This window comes from Trichosurus vulpecula, chromosome 4 (genome assembly GCF_011100635.1).
Source record: "Trichosurus vulpecula isolate mTriVul1 chromosome 4, mTriVul1.pri, whole genome shotgun sequence".
NCBI lineage: Eukaryota > Metazoa > Chordata > Mammalia > Diprotodontia > Phalangeridae > Trichosurus > Trichosurus vulpecula.
Genome location: NC_050576.1, coordinates 21,548,190 through 21,566,832, shown reverse-complemented (window position 1 = coordinate 21,566,832; position 18,643 = coordinate 21,548,190). Strand labels below are relative to the sequence as shown.

General features: G+C 46.1%; 1 protein-coding gene across 3 annotated transcripts in view; it reads right to left on the bottom strand.

Moving 5' to 3' along the window:
- Positions 1-17,696, bottom strand: part of OMA1 (OMA1 zinc metallopeptidase) — a 74,625-nt gene extending 56,929 nt beyond the window's left edge. Inside the window, exons 1-3 of one of the 3 annotated variants that reach the window (XM_036753304.1) lie at positions 17,648-17,696; positions 6,139-6,236; positions 1,287-1,819 (exon numbers count right to left, since the gene is read on the bottom strand). In XM_036753304.1, coding sequence (XP_036609199.1) covers positions 1,287-1,798 — 512 coding nt within the window. In that variant the 5' untranslated portion in view covers positions 1,799-1,819; positions 6,139-6,236; positions 17,648-17,696. Of the gene's footprint in view, positions 1-1,286; positions 1,820-6,138; positions 6,237-17,588 lie in introns of all 3 variants that reach the window. The other 2 variants (XM_036753305.1, XM_036753306.1) reach the window with 2 other exon arrangements.
- Positions 17,697-18,643: the final 947 nt, after the last annotated feature.

Sequence of the window (18,643 nt, the reverse complement as noted above, 5' to 3'; positions counted from 1 at the left end):
TTTGCATGTATTAAGGACCTACTAATTGCCAGACACTCTGGGGAGAAAAAGAAAAGGCAAAAACAGTTCCTGCCCCCTGGAAGCTCATAGTCTATCTAACAGGGGAGACAACAAACAACTATGTACAAACAAGATAAAGAGGGGCAATCTCCAAGAGAAGGCTCTAAGATTAAAGGGGATCAGGACAGACTTCTTCAAAGAAGGTGAGATTTTAGCTGGGACTCAAAGGAAGCCCAGGGCAGCTGGAGGCGGAGGTGGAGGAGAGGAGGGAGGCAATTTCAAGCCTGGGGACAGCCAGTGAGAAGGCCCCGGGTCAGGAGATGGAGGATCAGCTGTGAGGATCAGCAGGAAAGACAGTGTCCCTGGGACGAGCATGAAGGTAGTAAGATGGAAGATGACTGGAAAGGTGGACGATGAAAGGTTTTGAATGTCAGACAGAGATTCTGTACTCAACACTGGAGGGGATGGGGAGGCACAAAAGTTTGGCGGGGGGGGGGGGGGTGACATGAGCAAACCTATGCTTTAGGAAAATCACTGTAGTGGTTGCATGGAGGATGGACTGGAGCAGGGAGAGATGAGGCAGGCAGGCCCCCCAGGAGTGATTGCAATAGTCCAGGGTGAGGCGGGGGCCTGCAGAGGCATGAGGAGGCCGTACATAAAAGATGTTACAAAGGCAGAAGCAACAGGATTTTATCTTAGTTTGGATAGGGGAGGATAGGAGAGGGAAGAATCCAGGATAGCCCTCCAATGTGGGCCTGAGGGGCTTCGAGGACACAGGTGCCCTCTACAGCAACAGGGAAACAGAGGACTCATGATAAAAACTGTCATCCACCCTCCACACAGAGAGGTCACAGATTCAGAAAACAGATTAAGGCACATATTTTTGCTTTAGTTACCATGGGAATTTGTTTTGCTTGAGTACATATTTATGATAGGTTTTGTTTTTCTTGCTTTCTCAATGTGTGGGGGAGGGAAAAATGGGAGGGAGAGAATTCAAGACTGAAAATACAATAAAAATGAATTTTAAAAAATAGTAGGGAAGTTAGGAAGAGAAGGGAGTTGGGGGAAGATAATGAATTCCGTTTAGGCCTACATTCTAAGATTCCTTTAAAAGCAAATATTCTCCGACTCTAAGCACTCTCATAAACAAAGAAATGTATAAAATGAAGCAGGATCAACAAGAACTTAAATTTATGCTAAGTGCAGTCGGCTTGAGGTATTTTTCTTTAAAAGAGCCAACCTTCTCCACACTCTAAAGCACAAAAGTAAAAAACAGAGCATTTCACCTGCCAACGATGATGGCGAGAAGTTTCTGTACAGGCTTAAGAATGACCCAGAGAAGAGGAACAGGCGCAGCGCGAAGCCTTGATGACGTGTGGAAACTGCTGACATCTTTCATCCCTTTCACAGGAAACCCCTTCCTGGAGATGAATCGTGAGAGAGAGAGGACAGCACCTCCCTCCATCAATCCCTGCCTTGAAGAGAAGTGGGGCCACTCAGAGCAGTGGCTCATCCTCTTCCAAGTTTCTCTGCTTTGGCCACTTAAATGCTGTCCCTGGCTGTCCTTACAGGTCCTAGAGAAGGGAGAACTTCCCCCTGGTAAACGATTGAGCCCAAGGCTCCTCCTCAGGCTTTGTCCTTGGCATCTGTCCCTGACATGGTTCACTAGTACCTGATGAAGACTCTTTGAAGTCAGAGACCAATATGGTCTGGGAGAGCTGTTCCAGTTAGTCAGTGGAGTTAACCGAAAGAAAACACAGTTTCTACTAGCAGACTGTAGGCCACAGATGGTGTTCATTTTTTCTTTTGCTTGATTATCCTAGAACATAGAAAGGAAACCATAAATATATCTGGAAAATACCTGCAACTTAGCAAACTGAGAATTTTATTTATGTAACAGGTACGTTGGGTTATTGCTCGCTTAGCACATATCCGGTTGAAATGCCCAAAGGGCTTCCCCACAGTGTGGACACAAATGATAACAGGGTAGACTATCTCCCAAACTACTCGGGACACAGAACACTTAAGAACTTGAATAGAGAATCTGAGTCACAGGATAAAGGGGAGAGAGGGGGAAATTCGGGAAAAAGAAAATGGAGCCTGTTGTTATACAGGAAAAAAAATGGCCCATGTAATAAGTAGCTTGGATACGTAGATGATTACTATCTTGGTCACATCAAGGGAAACCTAAGAAGGTTCCCAGGATGTCTCCCCCCACCCCTCCCCCTAGAGAATGCATGGAGGCCACAGACAAGGAAACCCTTTATCACAAAATGACAGACTTGAGAGTTGGCAGGGACCTCAGCAGCCATGCAGGCCAAGCCAGAGACCCAAGGAATTCCTGCTATAATGCACCCAACAAGCTGGCATCCAACCTGTGCTTGGAGATCTCCAAGGAGAGGGAACCCATTCCACTTCTGAATATGGCTAATTGTAAGCAGGTGTCTCTGGACATCTAGCCTGAGTGTGCCTCCAAGCAGCATCCACCCAGAACTCTCCCTTTGGTCCCCTGGGGCCAACTGAAATTTAAATCATTTAAATCACCTGCTTCCCAGGCAGCCAGTCATCCTCCTCATTCCCCTCCCACTGGACCCCGGACTCAGCCTCAGGAGCTCCAACAAGTGAGTCTGGGCCTGATCCGGCCTGGAATCAAACCTCCAGGTCACTTCCTGGCCATTTCCAAACCAGGCCAGCAAGTGCACATTCCCACATCTTCCCTTATACTCCACTAGAATGTGAACTCCTCCAGAGCTTGCCTCTATTTATGGCTTTCTCTCCAAGAACTCTCCCCCTCCCCCCACCCCCAGACAATAAGCACTTGGTAAAGGCTGCATCATTCAAGTTTAATAATCCTACAAATGCCTGTAGAGAGCAGACAGGTCTCCCTTGAGTCTCCTCTTCTCTAGTTAAACCAGACTGGTTCCTTCAACCAATCCTCCCATGCCCCGGACTCCAGATCTTCCCCTCTGGGTGGCCCTCCCATGGGCATTCCAAGGCTTATCAACGTCGGTAAGCCACGGTACACAGAACAGAGGACAATACTCCAGAGCAGGTGTGAGGACAGCAGAGCACAACAGGACCACCGCCTTCCTAGTCCTACAGTCTAAGTCCCTCTTCAATGCAGACCCACTGCTCACTCCTATACAGCTTGCAGGCCACTAAAAATGATCCCAGATCCTTTCAGAACAACCACTATAGTCTGCCAAGATGACTGTCTGGATTGCAGACCACCCAGCTCCTACCAGCCTCCCTTCAGCAAAACCGGACCAAATCGTGATCAAAAAGTACAATGAGAAACTACCACAGGTGCAGCTTCTCCCTAGGGCTACAGAAGTCAGTCTCCAAGGGCTAGAGCACCAGAGAAAGGGAGCCCAGCCAAGGAAACCAGCACTACCACCCAGCACACCCTGATGGAGCCTGCAAGCTTCAGTCTAGAAGTTCCCTGAGAAAGCCCCAAACTGTGGGGCTTGTGGGTGGGGTGGGGGCTGAAGAGTGGCCAAAGTAACCAGCCCCAGTCCAGCTGCAAGCAAGAGTCCCAAAGAGCTCCCAATAGGACAAACCAGGCACAGGGGCTCAGAGATCCCTGATATTTCTGTCCAGAGATACTAAAGAGGGTCCTGAAAACTCCAGAGCATCAGCATAGGACCAACCAACCCACCTACCTACCCAAAAATGAAGCAGGAGGTGGATGCTGGCCTTGATACAAAGGCCTAGGTGAGGAGCTAGGGTTGGAGAGCTCATAAAATCAAAGAAAACACTGACCAGTATCAAAAATCATTGCAAATCTAGAAATCTGCAAAAAGTGGTGAGTAACGCTACAGCAACTGGAAGCAGTAAGTGTTGGCTACACACAAGACATTGACCTGCACTGACAGAAGGCCTTTCCTCTCTGGGAGCTCCCAATGATAGCCCTCCAATCACAGGTACAGCTCCATCCCTGTTTCCATGGGTAGGTAAGGCTCACTACTGACAATTATCTGCAACTAGAAGGATAAAAGCACCTGAACTATTAGTCCCTTTGATATATTTCGCATTTCTCCTTTGGTCTTCATGCACACAGTAAAGAGAGGCTTTGTTCCATGTTCCTCTCAGCTCCTCCCTCTGCTCAGCCCAAGTATCACTGTCCAATCTGGCTGCTTTTACCTCCATAACCCATCTGGCATCTGAGCCCTCCTCTGCTCACTAAGCCACTTAGTCACCCACATCACCACCTCTCCCAGCCCCTCCTGGCTGGCCCCCTGGGCTCATGTCTCTCTCCCCACATTTCCACCTAGCCAATCCATCCTAGATGCAGGTCTGACCAGTCACTGCCATGCATTAAGCTTGATATTACCTCTTGAAGAAAACCTAACCCCTTCAGTTTCAATAGGAAAGTTCTCAACAACCTGGCCCCACCTTGCCTTTCCAGCCTCCCTGGACATCGTTTTCCCCCAATCCACCCAGACTGGCCTTCTCTCTGCTCCTCCCACACAACACTCCATTCCCATCCATCGCTAAGCTTCTGTACCTCCTGTGCCCCAGAATGATGCACTTCTCTTTCCTTCTCCTCCAGTGAGATGCCTTTCATGATCCCCCAAACTACCTTGCATTTAGTGGCTTTGCATTTCTTCCCTACATTACTTATTTGGCACATACCCTTCTATTCACACCTGTGGTCTTCCTAGTTAGGGGGGGGAGCTCCCTTAGGGAGGCCTGTCTCCTTGGCTGCCGAGAGCAGTAATTTGCCCCCAGAGGCATCACAAGTGCTTGGTTAATCACTGAGCAAGTATAAATTCTGGCCCAATCTCTAAAGGAATGACTGATTCTACCAATTACAAATTAGTAGAATTAAAAACCATATTTCAACCATCAAAAATGACAAGGACAGACTCAGAGAAATCTGGGAGAACACACAGGGCCTGATGCCAGGTCAACTGGGCAGAACCAGGAGAAGAATTCATAAGAATTTTGTAAAGGAAAACAATCAGAGACTGATCAATGCAATGATCAATTAAAGAGAATCAGACAATGAAGCAAACTACTCGCTTCTGATAGAGAGGTGATGGAATAAAGGTGCCAAATGAGACATATGTTCTCAGACACAGCCCGTGTGTGGATTTGGTTTTGTTAGATTATACTAATTTGTTACAAAACAGGACTTTAGGCTTCTATGCTTGGGGAGCTGGGGAAGTGGGAGGAGGGCGACAGTGATATAAAAAAAACTAGAGAAGGGCATCAATAAAACATTTAGAAAATACACAGTAAAAAAGTTTTCTTTCACAACATGACATGTTTGGCCTGAGTGCACATGCATAACCTAAATCAGATTGCTTGCCCTCTCAATGAGAGGGGAAGGGACAGAATTTGAATCTAAAATTTTTAAAGATGAAATTTTAAAAATTGTTTTTACATGTAATTGGAAAAATAATTTTTTTAATTCTAAAGAACAAATGAAAAAAATTAAGAAGACGATCTAACATACTACTTCAAGAAGATTTAAGCTAGCAAACATAAATTCCTCCAATTACCTTGTATTTGCTTATTTGTGTATACCTTTAACTGCAAGTTGTGGGCAAGGGCTTTTTTTTAACCACAATATTCTGCACACAGTAGGCACTTGATAAATGTTTACTGAAATAAATGTTATAAAGATAGAAAAAAAAGGAAAATACACAGAAAAGAACAGGAAAAAGTTCAGAAGGAAACACATACAGAGGACAGTGCTAGAAATACCATTTAAATTTAACATACTTTTTCTAAAAAGCTATACATAATAGAGATCTTTTTCTGTTCTTTTCTAAGGAAAATTCATATTTGTTAATGGTTAGCAAATCCATAATAACAGTAACAGAAAAAAAACTAAAATAAGCAAAAGTGATCAGTCCATACATTCTTAACCCAGGTGTCACAGAGCTGTATTTCCCGAGAGCCTCCAAGGAGCTGAGCTAAGAGTTAAAAGAAGCTTAAGACACAGTCCTGGCCCTCACAGAGTCGAGCATAAAAATCCATTTGAACCAAGATCCAAAGTACCTGAAACAATTAGCAAAAACTACAAAATGTCATGTAAGTCCTGCTAAAGGAGCTCAGAAATGAGTGACAAGGAGGGCCAGAGGAACGGGAAAAGGAGCTGTCCATTTTCCCACGCGATTACATAGATACCTTCAATGCTTCAAGATGTGCATCTCTCTGAGGCCTCTCCACAGATGCAGGTCACCACCCGTCTACACCTGAGCAGGCTCCTCTGTGAGTTGTTCTGGCTGAAAGACACATGGAGACCACCAATGAGTCATGTCAAAGGGGGCAAAAGCAGGTATGGTCTTTGAACTCAGAGTTCATCCCCACTTTCCACCACAGAGGTGTTAAGCAGGATTAATGGGAAAGGCCAGGGTTCTAAGGTTCCTGAATCTTTGCTGTATTAGAAGAGACCCAAATTTGCCCATGTAGAGCAATCTGGAGGGTTCCTGCTTAGCGCAGCTTCACCAAACCACAAAGGTTAAGAACTAACATTAAGCATCAATTTGCTACAAAAACTATTAAACCAACTGAGTGAGTATTGATTCCCACATGGCAGAGTGGCTTTCAATAATCTTTCCAAACAACAGAAAAGCCATAGGGTATCCCATAAAAGACTGAGGCCTTGACCGAGTCCAAGTTAGATTGTGGAGCATTTTGTAAAGCTCGTAGAGGTAGGATTCTTTTCATGGAATTCCAGGTTATCAGAAGGCAGCTCCCTCATTTTTCCCCATCTCAACACCTGAATTTGTTTCCCTCCATACTCTCATCCTTCCTACCTGAGGAGCCCTCTAAGGGCCAGGCCCCTTCTTTCCTTCCCCATAAGCCTCCTACCTTCTGTAATACCTGATGCTATTTATTAACGCACCCATTTATTTCTCTTTATTTAGTCCACCCCTCATCTCATACTGAGAAAATCGAGGTCATTTTCAGAGAACTTCTCTTCTCTCTCTCAGCCTCCCTTGATATCCTTCCCTTTCTCTCCTCCTTTGCTCCAGCATCTGATGACAAGGAGGCCCTGGATTTCATCCCTTCCCAACAAACAGCCCCAGTGCCCCTTTCTCCCTTGGCTCCCCCTCCTCAGTAAGCCCTCCCTCCTCCCTATTTGTGTCTCTATCTGCCATACGCTCCCTCCTCCTCTGCATGGCTAGCTTAATGATCCACAAAACAGGGCACTGAGCTTCCAGTCAGGAAGACCCGAGGTCGCAGATTGCTTCAAACATCTGCCAGCTATATGACCCTGGACAAATCATTTAAACACTCTCAGCCTCAGTTTCCTCATTAGTAAAATGAGATGAGACTAAAGTCCCTTCAGGCTCCAGATCTATGATCCTAGAAGAAGCTGTTTACAATTGTTTCCTCCACTTACTTTCCTGGAGAAAATGTCCCCACCCTTTGCAGTCTGACTTCAATAAAAACTGCTTTCTCCATATGTATTAATGATCTCTCAAACGGCAAACCCTTTCTTCTTGATCTCTCTCTGCATTTAACCTTGCTGACCACCAAGGCTCTGTCCTGAATCTACTATGTTTGATTTCATCACCCCCCATGGTTTTGACTGTCATCTATCTGCGCAGATAATTCTCAGATTTCTCTGTCCAGCCCTAACCTCTCTCTGAGCCTTTGCTCTGTCTATACCCCTTGCCTGGGATGCATTCCCTCCTCACATTTGTCTCCTTTAAGACTCTGCCGACAACCCTCCAGCTACTAGCACACTCCCTCACATGACTGCATATTTATTATGTAGGTACACCTACACGCACACGCACACACACACTCTATCCCTCTCAACAGAATGCAAGCTCTTGAAGGCAGAACTGCTTCATTTTTTCCTTTGTAACCCCAGAGCCTGGCCCACAGAAAGTACATAATGAATGTTTATTGACCGATTTAATCACCAGCTTCTTCCTTCTCTGCCTACAAGCATGCATGAGCTGTGGTCTCCAACACCCAGTTAAGCTGCCATCCCCTTTGCCCCCTTCAGACAAGAGCAGAACAATATGAGAGAAAGAGAACTGGATCTTAATTCAGAGAATCAGAAATGGATTCCTGCCTAGGCTCTGAGTCCTACTGTACTTACCAGCTGTGTTTGCTGAATATGTTACTTTATCCTCACTTCAACTTTAACTTCAGCTTCCTATCTATAATAAGGAGATAATAATCCTGTACTTCTACTCCATATCCTGCCATGTTGTGGCAAGTGAAGTCCTTTGTAAAGTACTACATGAGTTACTGCTAATCCCTTCTTCCACAAACTCTTGAAAAAAATAGCCCAACTTGGGAACTTTGATGACCACAATTCCTGAGGACTCAGGATGAAGTCTGTTGCCCACCTCCTGCCAGAGAGATGACACACTCACCAGAGTCCTGAGACATCTGGACATGGTCAAAGTGGAAATCTGTTGTGCTTGATTAGACATGTTTGTATTACCAGGTTTTGTTTCTTGCTTTCTCAACAGAATGGGGTAGGGGGATAGAGGAGGGATGAGAACACGGGAGGGAAAGAAAGCAGATCTTTCTTTAAAATTAAATAATTTAAATAAAATAAAATATATTTTTTAAAAAAAGGAAATAAGAATTTACTATGTGCCAGGCACTGTGCAAACCACTTTACAAATATTATCTCAATTAGTCCTCACAACAAATCTGTGAGGCAGTTGCTGTTAATATTCCTATGTTATAGATAAGGAAACTGAAACAGATAGAGGTTAAGTGACTTGGCCAGGGTCACACTGCTAAGAAGTGTTTGTCTACCCAGTGTTCTATCTACCGCATCAATAAGCTGCCTCAATCATAGCAAAGATGGGAGACAGCCTGCAGTACAAAAAGACAGGCAGAAGATGGACCGTGGAATGTCATGAGTAGAAACAAGTTCAACGTCATTTCCATTTTAAACCTCTCCTTGCAACAGTTGGGGAAACTAAGGCTCAGAGAGGTGGCCTGACCTGCCCAATGCCACACAGCTAAGTATCACAGGCTCTCTGACTCCCAGACTCTCTGAACACAATTGTGGGGCGCTGCAGCCACGCTCAGAGGCAGCTGACAGGTTAGTTTGGTTGAACTGCTTTTTTTTGCACTTTTTTCTTCTGTTGCCAGGGCTGGTTCACTCAGTAAGGGAGGGAGGAGCATATTCATAAAAGGAGGTGACATAAAAATACAAGATATCAATAAACTCTTCTAAAAGAAATGTAAAACCAAAAAGGACAGACTGTCACACAGGGAGAACCAGAGCAAGTGAGGACCAGCCCACATGCACTGCTGGTCTCCTCCAGATCAGAGGACTTGACAAAGACCAACTGGGGAGTTAACATATAGTTATAAGTGTTTCCTCATAACAATCAACTTTAGAAAAAACATTCACTCAAATTTTAATCTTTTATTGTTACCAATATAATTATATTGTGTTTCCATTAAAATTTAAGGCACAATTAATCACTCTCAGTTTCTTCAGCTATAAAATGACTGGTTTAGACCAGCTGACCGCAAGGGTCTCTTTCATCTCTAAATCTATGATCTCCTGGGCAACAGTTTTAATAAATGATTGGTCAAAATAGATACAGGATGCTGACTGCCCAGACAATGACACAGACTGGGCTGGGAAGTCTACTGGAAAAATACATCCATGCATCAACTTTAGAAGGATGTCCTAATGCCCACAAGCCAGGTTCAGAACTGAGCCAAAGGAACCCTGCAGCTGGACCACACTGAAGAGACTGCCCCATGCTTTAAAGCACCCCAGGGACTCCTGATCAAAGGAAGAAAAGCCAGCCCATGCCAACAGACTTCCAGTGATGCTCTATGGCTGTGAGTCATAAAGTGTCACCATTTCTTAAGAATTAAAATCTTGAGTGACTCAAAGGGTGGTAGAGTGCTGCATGCTGGGCAATGAAGTCTCATCTAGAAAATGTATGGTCTGAAGAGGAGGCCTGTCACAGGGGAAAAGTAAGGCACAGCCTTGTTGCTGGTAAGCCAGAAAGTTCCAGGACCTTGGATAGATCCTTTGCCAAAGTTTTATGAGGACCTGGACAAGACTCATTCTGAATCAAGGTATGCATGAGTTGTGTTCTGCGCTCCTAGAAAAATGTCATCTTGATCCCAAGGACCAACAGAAATTCCAGAGGACCCATGTACTGCCAGAAATGTGACAATGGACTCAGTGCAGAATGGGGGATACCTCTTTTGGAAAAGGCCACTGCAGAAATTGTTTTTGCTTGACTATGCATATTTGTAACAAGGGTTTGGTTTGGTGTGGGGGGAGGAGGGGAGAAGGAAGGAAGTGGGAGTAGGAAGACCAATTTTTGCTCACTGAAAAAAATTAATTAAAATTTGGTGAGATAAGTAATAAGAAACAATTTTTTGCACATACAGGAAAGGTAGGGAATGCTGGACTTGAAGAAGGAAGATAAGGTTTTTGAGTCCCAGGTCCAGATATGATCAGCTATAGACAAGTCATGTCACCTCTCTGAGACTCAATTTCCTAATTTGAAAATGAGGATCCTAGGAATTGCCCATCTGGGAGCATCACAGTAAGTGGAAAGAAGACTGTCTTTGAAGTCAAGCAGCTAGGCCTGAATCCTGCCCCAGATGACCTGTGGGAGCCTCAGCATCTTCACCTCTAAAATGGCAGGAAGTACCCTTCTATTCAAAGTCTAGGATGCCATGATTAGTCCGACCTCTGAAGAGTGTTTGGAAGAAAACGTTCTAGAAACTCTTACAGCACGATATGTATATGAGTTGTCATGAATGAAGATGATTTGATAGAACAAGGATCTCAAGACTGACTAGAGAGCTAGAGGAAGCACTGGTTGAGTGCTTCCTGCCTTCCAAGCACCGTGCTGAGCTCTTCACCAGCTCCAGGTCATAAGAAATCTGAAGTTCCAATGAAGAAAGGGACAGATCTCTCCCATGAGACAGAAGGAACATCCCCTATTCCTCAAGAGGTTCATCTCAATTAGGGATTCTTTTTAACTCCCAGCACTAGCCCAATGTCTGGCACATAGGAAGCAATTTAAAATAAATTGCTAATTGTTGGTTATGTCCTTGGGCAGGTACACTGTTTAAAAAAAAAAACCACGAGCGAGACTTGCAATCCTTTATTTGTCTTGTTAATGGATTCACCCAAATTATAATAATCTTAAATGTTAACAACACTATGTTCTGACATCCACTTACAACTGTGGTACAACACTTTCCTATAGCAAAATACACAAGCGAAAAATCGGCCAGAGGAGAAACTCTGCCAGCTCCACTCTGAGTCTCATAAAAAGCCTTCTCCTCTGAAGATGCCTCTGCCCCGGGCCCCTCTTCTGAATGGTAAGGCCAGACCAGGGAACAGTACTCCATGCAAAGCCTAGGCCATCCAAGCTCAATTCTCCCAGCTCTGCTCCAAACTTTCCTGACCTCATCTTATCCCATCCCTGTTCTAGATGGTGAGGCCCAACGAGGGGACAGTACTCCATGCAGCGCCTAGGCCATCCAGGCTCAATTCTCCCAGCTCTGCTCCAAACTTTCCTGACCTCATCTTATCCCATCCCTGTTCTAGATGGTGAGGCCCAACGAGGGGACAGTACTCCATGCAGCGCCTAGGCCACCCAGGCTCAATTCTCCCAGCTCTGCTCCAAACTTTCCTGACCTCACCTTATCCCATCCCTCTTCTGGATGGTGAGGCCTGACCAGGGAACAGTACTCCATGCAGAGCCTAAGCCATCCAGGCTCAATTCTCCCAGCTCTGCTCCAAACTTTCCTGACTTCACTTTATCCCATCCCTCTTCTGGATGGTGAGGCCCAACCAGGGGACAGTACTCCATGCAGAGCCTAGGCCATCCAGGCTCAATTCCCCCAGCTCTGCTCTGAACTTTCCTGACTTCACCTTATTCCATCCCTCTTCTGGGTCCTTTCTGGATGTAGTCTCCCCATTAGAAGGTAAGCTCCTTTAGGGGAGAGACTTTTTTTTAATCTGTATTTCCAGCACAATGCCAGGCACATGATAAGAACTGAAGAAAAGCTCTATCTATGGATCCATGAATTTCTTATCAGTCTAAAGTAAGAAGTCCCTTAAACCATGGCATTGCCTAATTCCATAATCTTGGTGGAGTATTCAGGGAGGACTAGCACCTCTGCTGTGAGAGCTTTTCAAGGCTGCTTATCCACCCTTGGTGTCCACCTTCACACTACTCTCACCTGTGGCTCCAAAAAGCTGTAGCATGTACAATGGCCACAGCCCAGCAAACCGTCAGCTAAACCAGGCTGAAGGTAACCGATGGGCCTCAGATTTGTCGGTGAATTAGGGGATGTCTATGCCAGGTTTGTGAAGACTTTTCCTGGCAGAACGGGCAAATGGAACAATTTGTTCCAGTGGCCATAAAGGTGGCAAAAGCAGGTACTGTGGAACACTCAGAGCTTGGTCAGACATTGAAAACGCCAAGGTCATCCACTGCCTCCCAGGCCATGTCATCTTGGCTTTTGTTCTGCCACTAGACTTCTATGATTCAGGAAGAGAAAGTGAGGCTGATAGCTAAAGACAGCACCTATGATGTCAATGGTCCTCTTCCAAAACAAAAGACTAACAACATCTTTGTGGAAAGTAGCAAGAACAATGAAGAACAATAGAACCCTAGACGATGCTTAACCACTTGTCAAAGGAGCTATAGAAAAACAGAAGAATGTCCCCATCATTGGGGAAGAGGAGAGAAGGGTCCAAGTTCCTATTTTTTTCAAGTTCTCCCCCTACCCATCCCTCCCAAAAAGCAGACCTATCAGAACCTGGAGCTGAAGGCTCAGCGGACGAAGCTGTATTTGGAAACACAAAAGCTGAGTGCAAATCCTAACTCAGAATCTCACTAGCCTTGGGATCCTAGGCAAGTCATTTAAGCTCTCTGGCCTCAGTTTTTTCACTGGTAAAATGGGGATAATAGTAGCACAGAACATGCTGATATAAGGGCCTACAAGCCTTAAAACCAGATAAATGTTAGCTATTATTATCTAAGTCTCCTTTTCTTAAAGGATGTGTTTGTTTATAATAATCATCACAACGTTATTTTAAAATTTAACTAATCTCCCACCTACAAGCTGACACCTTCCCTTGAGAAGCTAATCAAATCTTAACATGCCACCTTCTGGCTTAAATCTGAAAGAAGTACAGTAGCTCCACCACTTTATCCAGTAAATTCCTAATACAACATTAAAAACCACATAATTATATGAGAAAATAAACATTCAACTCATGAAGGAGTCATTGGGAAGGGCTGACAAACGGTTTCAATGTCGAACTTTCTCTGGCTCTCCAGCCAGAAGTACTTTCTTCAGAACACTCATTTATTTGTTCTATAAGCAATTACTAAGCATCTACTGTGTACCTGGCACTATACTACGTTGGGGGACGTAAATACAGAATCAGAACAATCCCTGTCCTCAAGAAGCTTACATTCTATTGAGGGAAAACAGTAAGAAAATAAAAAATTAAATACATAATGTGATCAAAATACTTTCTGAGGCAAGGGCAATAACAGCTAAGGAATTAGGATAGCCTTCCTATAGGGCAGGATTTTTAACCCAAAAAGGGTTCCAAAAACACGGATCAGAAAAGTATTACACCTTTATTTTCATTAACTTCTAACTGAATTTGAGCATGTCTTTCAATAATTTTCAGAAAATGATTGTGTGAAGGGGTCCAAAGGCTTCACCAGGTGGCCAAAGGGATTCAGGACACAGCAAAAAGAACCTCTGCTATAGGGGATAACCCTTCAGCTGAGTTTTCAAGGAAGCTAGAAATCCTAGCAGGCAGAGATGAAGAGGAAGAAGGCACTGCCTGAGTAAAGGCATGGAGGTGGGAGATACCAGGAACAAAACAAAAGGGCGAGGTAAATGAAGGAGTCATATGCCACAAGCTTGGAAGGGAGCCTGGAGCCAAAGCACGAAGGGCTTGAAGAGCCAAACTAGGAGCTACAGAGGAGTGCTGGGAGATTCCTGAACAAGGAAATGACTCGGAGCACCGCTGCTGCCCTTCCCTACAACACCCTCATCGATTTCCCAGCAGCTCCAAGTCTCCCTGTCATCTTTCTGGCTATCCCAAGTTCCTGGAGGGCAGGAACCAAGCAGCAGTGGCACTAAGTAGGGTGCCCTGCATTTATACTGTAGGTGCATAAGCGTTACCTGCTCAGTTGTTACCAGGCTGTACAGAAACAGCCTAGGAACATACCTTCAATGCCTACAGACAGTGAATAGCAGTATCTCTTAATTTATAATCTTTCATTTATTTGAGGAAGAAATTTATTGCTACAGAACCAAATACCAGATTATATGTACTGATAGAAAGATGTAAGGCTTTAGAACCAAATCAAAGGCTTTCATAAATTTACATCAAAAGAATTCTAGCAGGCTAACGAGCAAAGCTGATGAATTTGTAAGATTCTTTGTTAACTTAATCATTTTAGCTCATTAAACAATTGAATCTTTATGGTCTTTGAGAACATTTCAGAGCCTTAATTTTTAAAAGATCATTTCAGAATGAGCCTGTCCAACACTGCCTGGCATTCACAGCTGAAGCCTCAAAGACAGGTTTAACAACTCTGCTGAGAGCGCCTGTCTCTTCTCCGGTTTCTATGGAAACAGCTGTCAGATTGGCAAAAATAGGACAGTACTTTAAATAATCGTTCGAGCAAAGTCCACCCACCAAGGAAGGGCCCAAAAGCCACTTGAGCAAGCCTCAGTCTGTCCTGCTGCACAGCTTGGGTCTAAGGTAAGACGGGCAGATGTGCCCTTGGCTGCACCCTTCAAGGGATCCTCTCTGCTCTATGGCCAACCTGACCCACAGCTCCCTGAGGCTATTTTCAGCCCCCTGGACTTCTACTCCCTGTGTGGGGATGCTGGGTGCCGTCCACTGGTGCTCCATTTCACTGGGGCAATATTTGAGGTAGTGGATGAAAAGGCTCTTACAGACACAGACAGGGTGCTGAGGAAGGATTAAAAGGCTCTGGAGCAAATGAAGGGATATTCTTATTTTATTTACTTTGGAAGCTTATGCATTGACTTTCTGATGCATTAAACATTGGTGGGCTTAAAACAGGTTGTGTCAGTAAAAGGCCTTTTTCAGACCCTGAGCAGGAAGATGTTTCAAGGACGAGAAGGGGTGAAAGACTGACGGACATAGTGCTTCTTTATGAAGAAACTCAACCAAAAATAAACCCTGGTGCAATGAAGGCAGGCTGGCTATGGCTGGGGGGAGCAGGTGAGCACCTTTCCAGACTGTAGCTAAACAAATGACTAGCACCAATCCCCATCACCCGGAGCCAGGAAGGGAGAGTGCAGGCAGGAAGTCCTGACCTGGGACAATTCCTTCAGTTTCTCCGTCTGTAAAACAGAGGTAATAATCCTTCCAGGATCTGCCTTACAGGGCTATTGTGAGGAAATTGCTTAAGAAACCTTAAATGCTATAGAAATGGGAGTTCTTATTACTCCAGACATTCCCCTTGGGAGTCCTGTGTGCTCCCTATGCCCTCCTCCCAACCCATCTATTCTCTCCCCCTTCCACTTGGGGGCCCTCTCCATCCCGACACAGCCCCTCTACCTCTCAGACCCCCCACAGGAGCTCAACTCAATTTATCAAGTAACTATTATGTGCCAGATATTGGGCTGGATGCTAGATTTAGAATCAAGAGCCCAGAGTTCCAATTTAGCTGGGCTACTTACTGTGTGGCCTCTCCATGCCACCCCCTCCTTCAGCTAAGGTCTCCCCCTTTCATCCCTTCTATCTCCCCTGTCCATAACGTGCAGATTTATCTCATTGTTTCAATCTTGCCCCGCCCCCCAGAACAAAAGCCCCTTAAGATTTGCAAAGCATTTGACACTTATTTTGTTTTCCTTCATATCCTCAGAGCTTAACATAGAACTGGCAAGTAGAAAGTATTCGATAAATGCTTGTTGATTGACTTCTCATCTGGGCCTCTCAATAACCTGCTGAGGTAGATACTACAGACATCATCTCCATTTTACAGATGTTGAAACTAAGGCTCACTGATTTGCAAGGGTCACCCAATTAGTGCAAGGGGAGGATTTGAACCCAGCCAGGTGTGCCTAGTGGGGAAGAAGCCTGTGGAGTGCAGATGAGGAAAAATGAAACATTGACACTCTATTCATCATTTTCCCCACACCAACCTGCAACCTGCCATCTCCCTCCCAATTTGGATGCCCCCCTCCCTTCACTATCCCTCCACCCTTTCCTAAGAAGCCCCCTCCCTTCCAGAGCCAAGTCAGCTCAACAAAGATTTAAGGGGCTGGCTTGTAAAAGGGACATATTCTACTAAGACCACAGGACAAGGATCCAGAGAAGTAATCACAAGGTATAAAATGTAAAGCTTCAAAGTAACACAAAGCTGGTCAGAAGTGCAGCTAGGAAGCCCTCCTGTAGGAAGAGGCACACAGGCTGTGAATGAAACTTGGGATTCTAAGAAGCAAAAGAATTCTAAGCATTTTTATGTGTAGGAGGCCCTTAAGGAATGTCGGAATTTCTGGCAAACTGAAGTAAAAGGTTTTGATCAGGAACCCCAGCTCTGCCACTTACTACCAGCACACAGGTCAGCTATTATTGAGCTCAGGGCCTGAAACTACAATGTCATTGGTAAGAGGGACTTCCAGAAGAACTCCTCCCACTCAAAGCAGATCAATTTTTGCTGCAACTCAGTCTTAGAGGAGGTTCAGTCACTTTTCACACAGCCAGGATATGCCAGAGGCACCCAGATCTTCCTGGCTCTGAGGCTGACTCTCTATCACTACCATCACCATTATTATGAATGATTATTCATTGTTACATGGGGGCAGCTAAGTGGTACAGTGGAGTCAGAGAAGACTCATCTTCCTGAGCTCAAATCTGACCTCAGGCACTTACTAGCTGTGATCCTGGGCTAGTCACTTAACCTTACTGGCCTCCGTTTCCTCCTCTGTAAAATGAGCTAGAGAAGGAAATGACAACCACGTTGGACACACCTGAAATAAGTAACCAACGTTCATTGTTATGCTTGTTGCTACTTTGTTGCTGTCCTTGTTACAGTAGCATCTCTGCCTGCTGGGCCTCCAAGTGCCCACTGTCGCTACTGTAACTGTTGTTAGACTGAGAGCTCCTTGAGAACATAAACTGTTTGTGTCTTTGGCACACAAGAAGCGCATCAGAGATGCTTTCCGACTTGGCTTGTTCTTATTATCTGATCATAAACTTGGTGCTATAAGGCCCTTGGAGTCCATCTACAGCAGCTGAGACCTGGAGAGGTGACTCGACCAAGCTCATACGGGATGTTAACAAATAAAAATGGATTCGAACTCAGGTCCTGATTGCAAGTGCCATCCTGCCCTGCTACTCAAGCCCGTGTGGCCTTGGGTAGATCACTCGCCTCGTTTCCTGTAAAAAGGGCTAGGCCCTAGGAGATGTTCTCCAAGCCGCCGGCCCCGCGGGCCCCGCCCCCTCACTGTAAGCCCCGCCTCGTGGTAGCCCAAGAAGCAGAAGCCCCGCCCCCTCTCGCTCTCCCTTCTCTCTCCCGCCCTCCGCTACATATACGCCCCTGCCTCTCCCCGATCAGACCAGCCCCCACTGTCCCTCGGGCCCTCACCAGGACCCTTGGTCCCCAGGCCAAGCGAAGAGGCCTCAGCCGTCACCCCAAGTACTGACCCCGACGTCCCCTCAGCCCCTGGTGGCGGCGACGTTCTGAAGGTGTTCGGCGCAGGCGCAAACCCACCCTCCCCACCAGGCCCCGGTCTCGGCCTCGCGGCCCCAGGTGCTATCCCACCCAATCATGTCCGGTCCCTGGAGGGGGTTCCGCCCCTATTTCCTGCCCTCTGGCTCCGCCTCTCTCCTTCCTGCCCCGGCCCTCTCGCCAGTGCGCGCATGCGCACGATCCCTTCTTGAGGAGGTGCCTTCTTGGGCCTCTGCTCGAAGCGGGAGGGGGCCCATGAGAGGGAGACGGACTGCCGCGGCGCTCTGGCGGCCCCTGGCGGCGGGAGGAGAGGATGGCGCTCAGGAGAGCCTTGGAGGCCCCGAGAGCTCAGTGCTCCGGGAGGACACCACCTGTCCACGCAAAGGTGCAGCGTGGGAAACTGGCCCCTGGCTCTGCTGCCCAGGCCGTGCAGAGCCCGGAGCGGGGCCCTGGAAACCCTGACTGCCTCTGCTCGCCAGCAGGGAGGTGGGCGCCCACCAGGGCCGAGTGGGGCATACGTCTCCAAGGGTCCAAATGAGCCCTTGTCTACACCGACTGGTTCCGAAGGAGACCGAACCCCCGGTACGCAGGGGACTCCTGTGTCTACCTTGTGCCTTTCTTTGTCACCAGAGCTAGCACAGCGCCTGGCACACAGTAGAGGCTTAATAAATGCTTGTTGCCTGAAAAGAAACTGGGAAGACTCCAGGTGAAATCCAGCCTCAGACACTTCCTAGTTGTCTGGCTCCCGACAAGTCTCCGAATCAGTGTTCTCACCTGGAACATGGAGACGATAATAGCCCCTACTTCCTAACGTTCAATGAATATTGAACGAGTTTTATATAAAGCACACCACAAAGGGGTGGATGGAAAGGGGCAATGATTCTACTTAAAGCGTCAGTAAAGAATTAGTTATACCCCCTGCATGAATCGTGTTGAATATAGTAATTCTTTCATTTGCCAAACATTTAGCA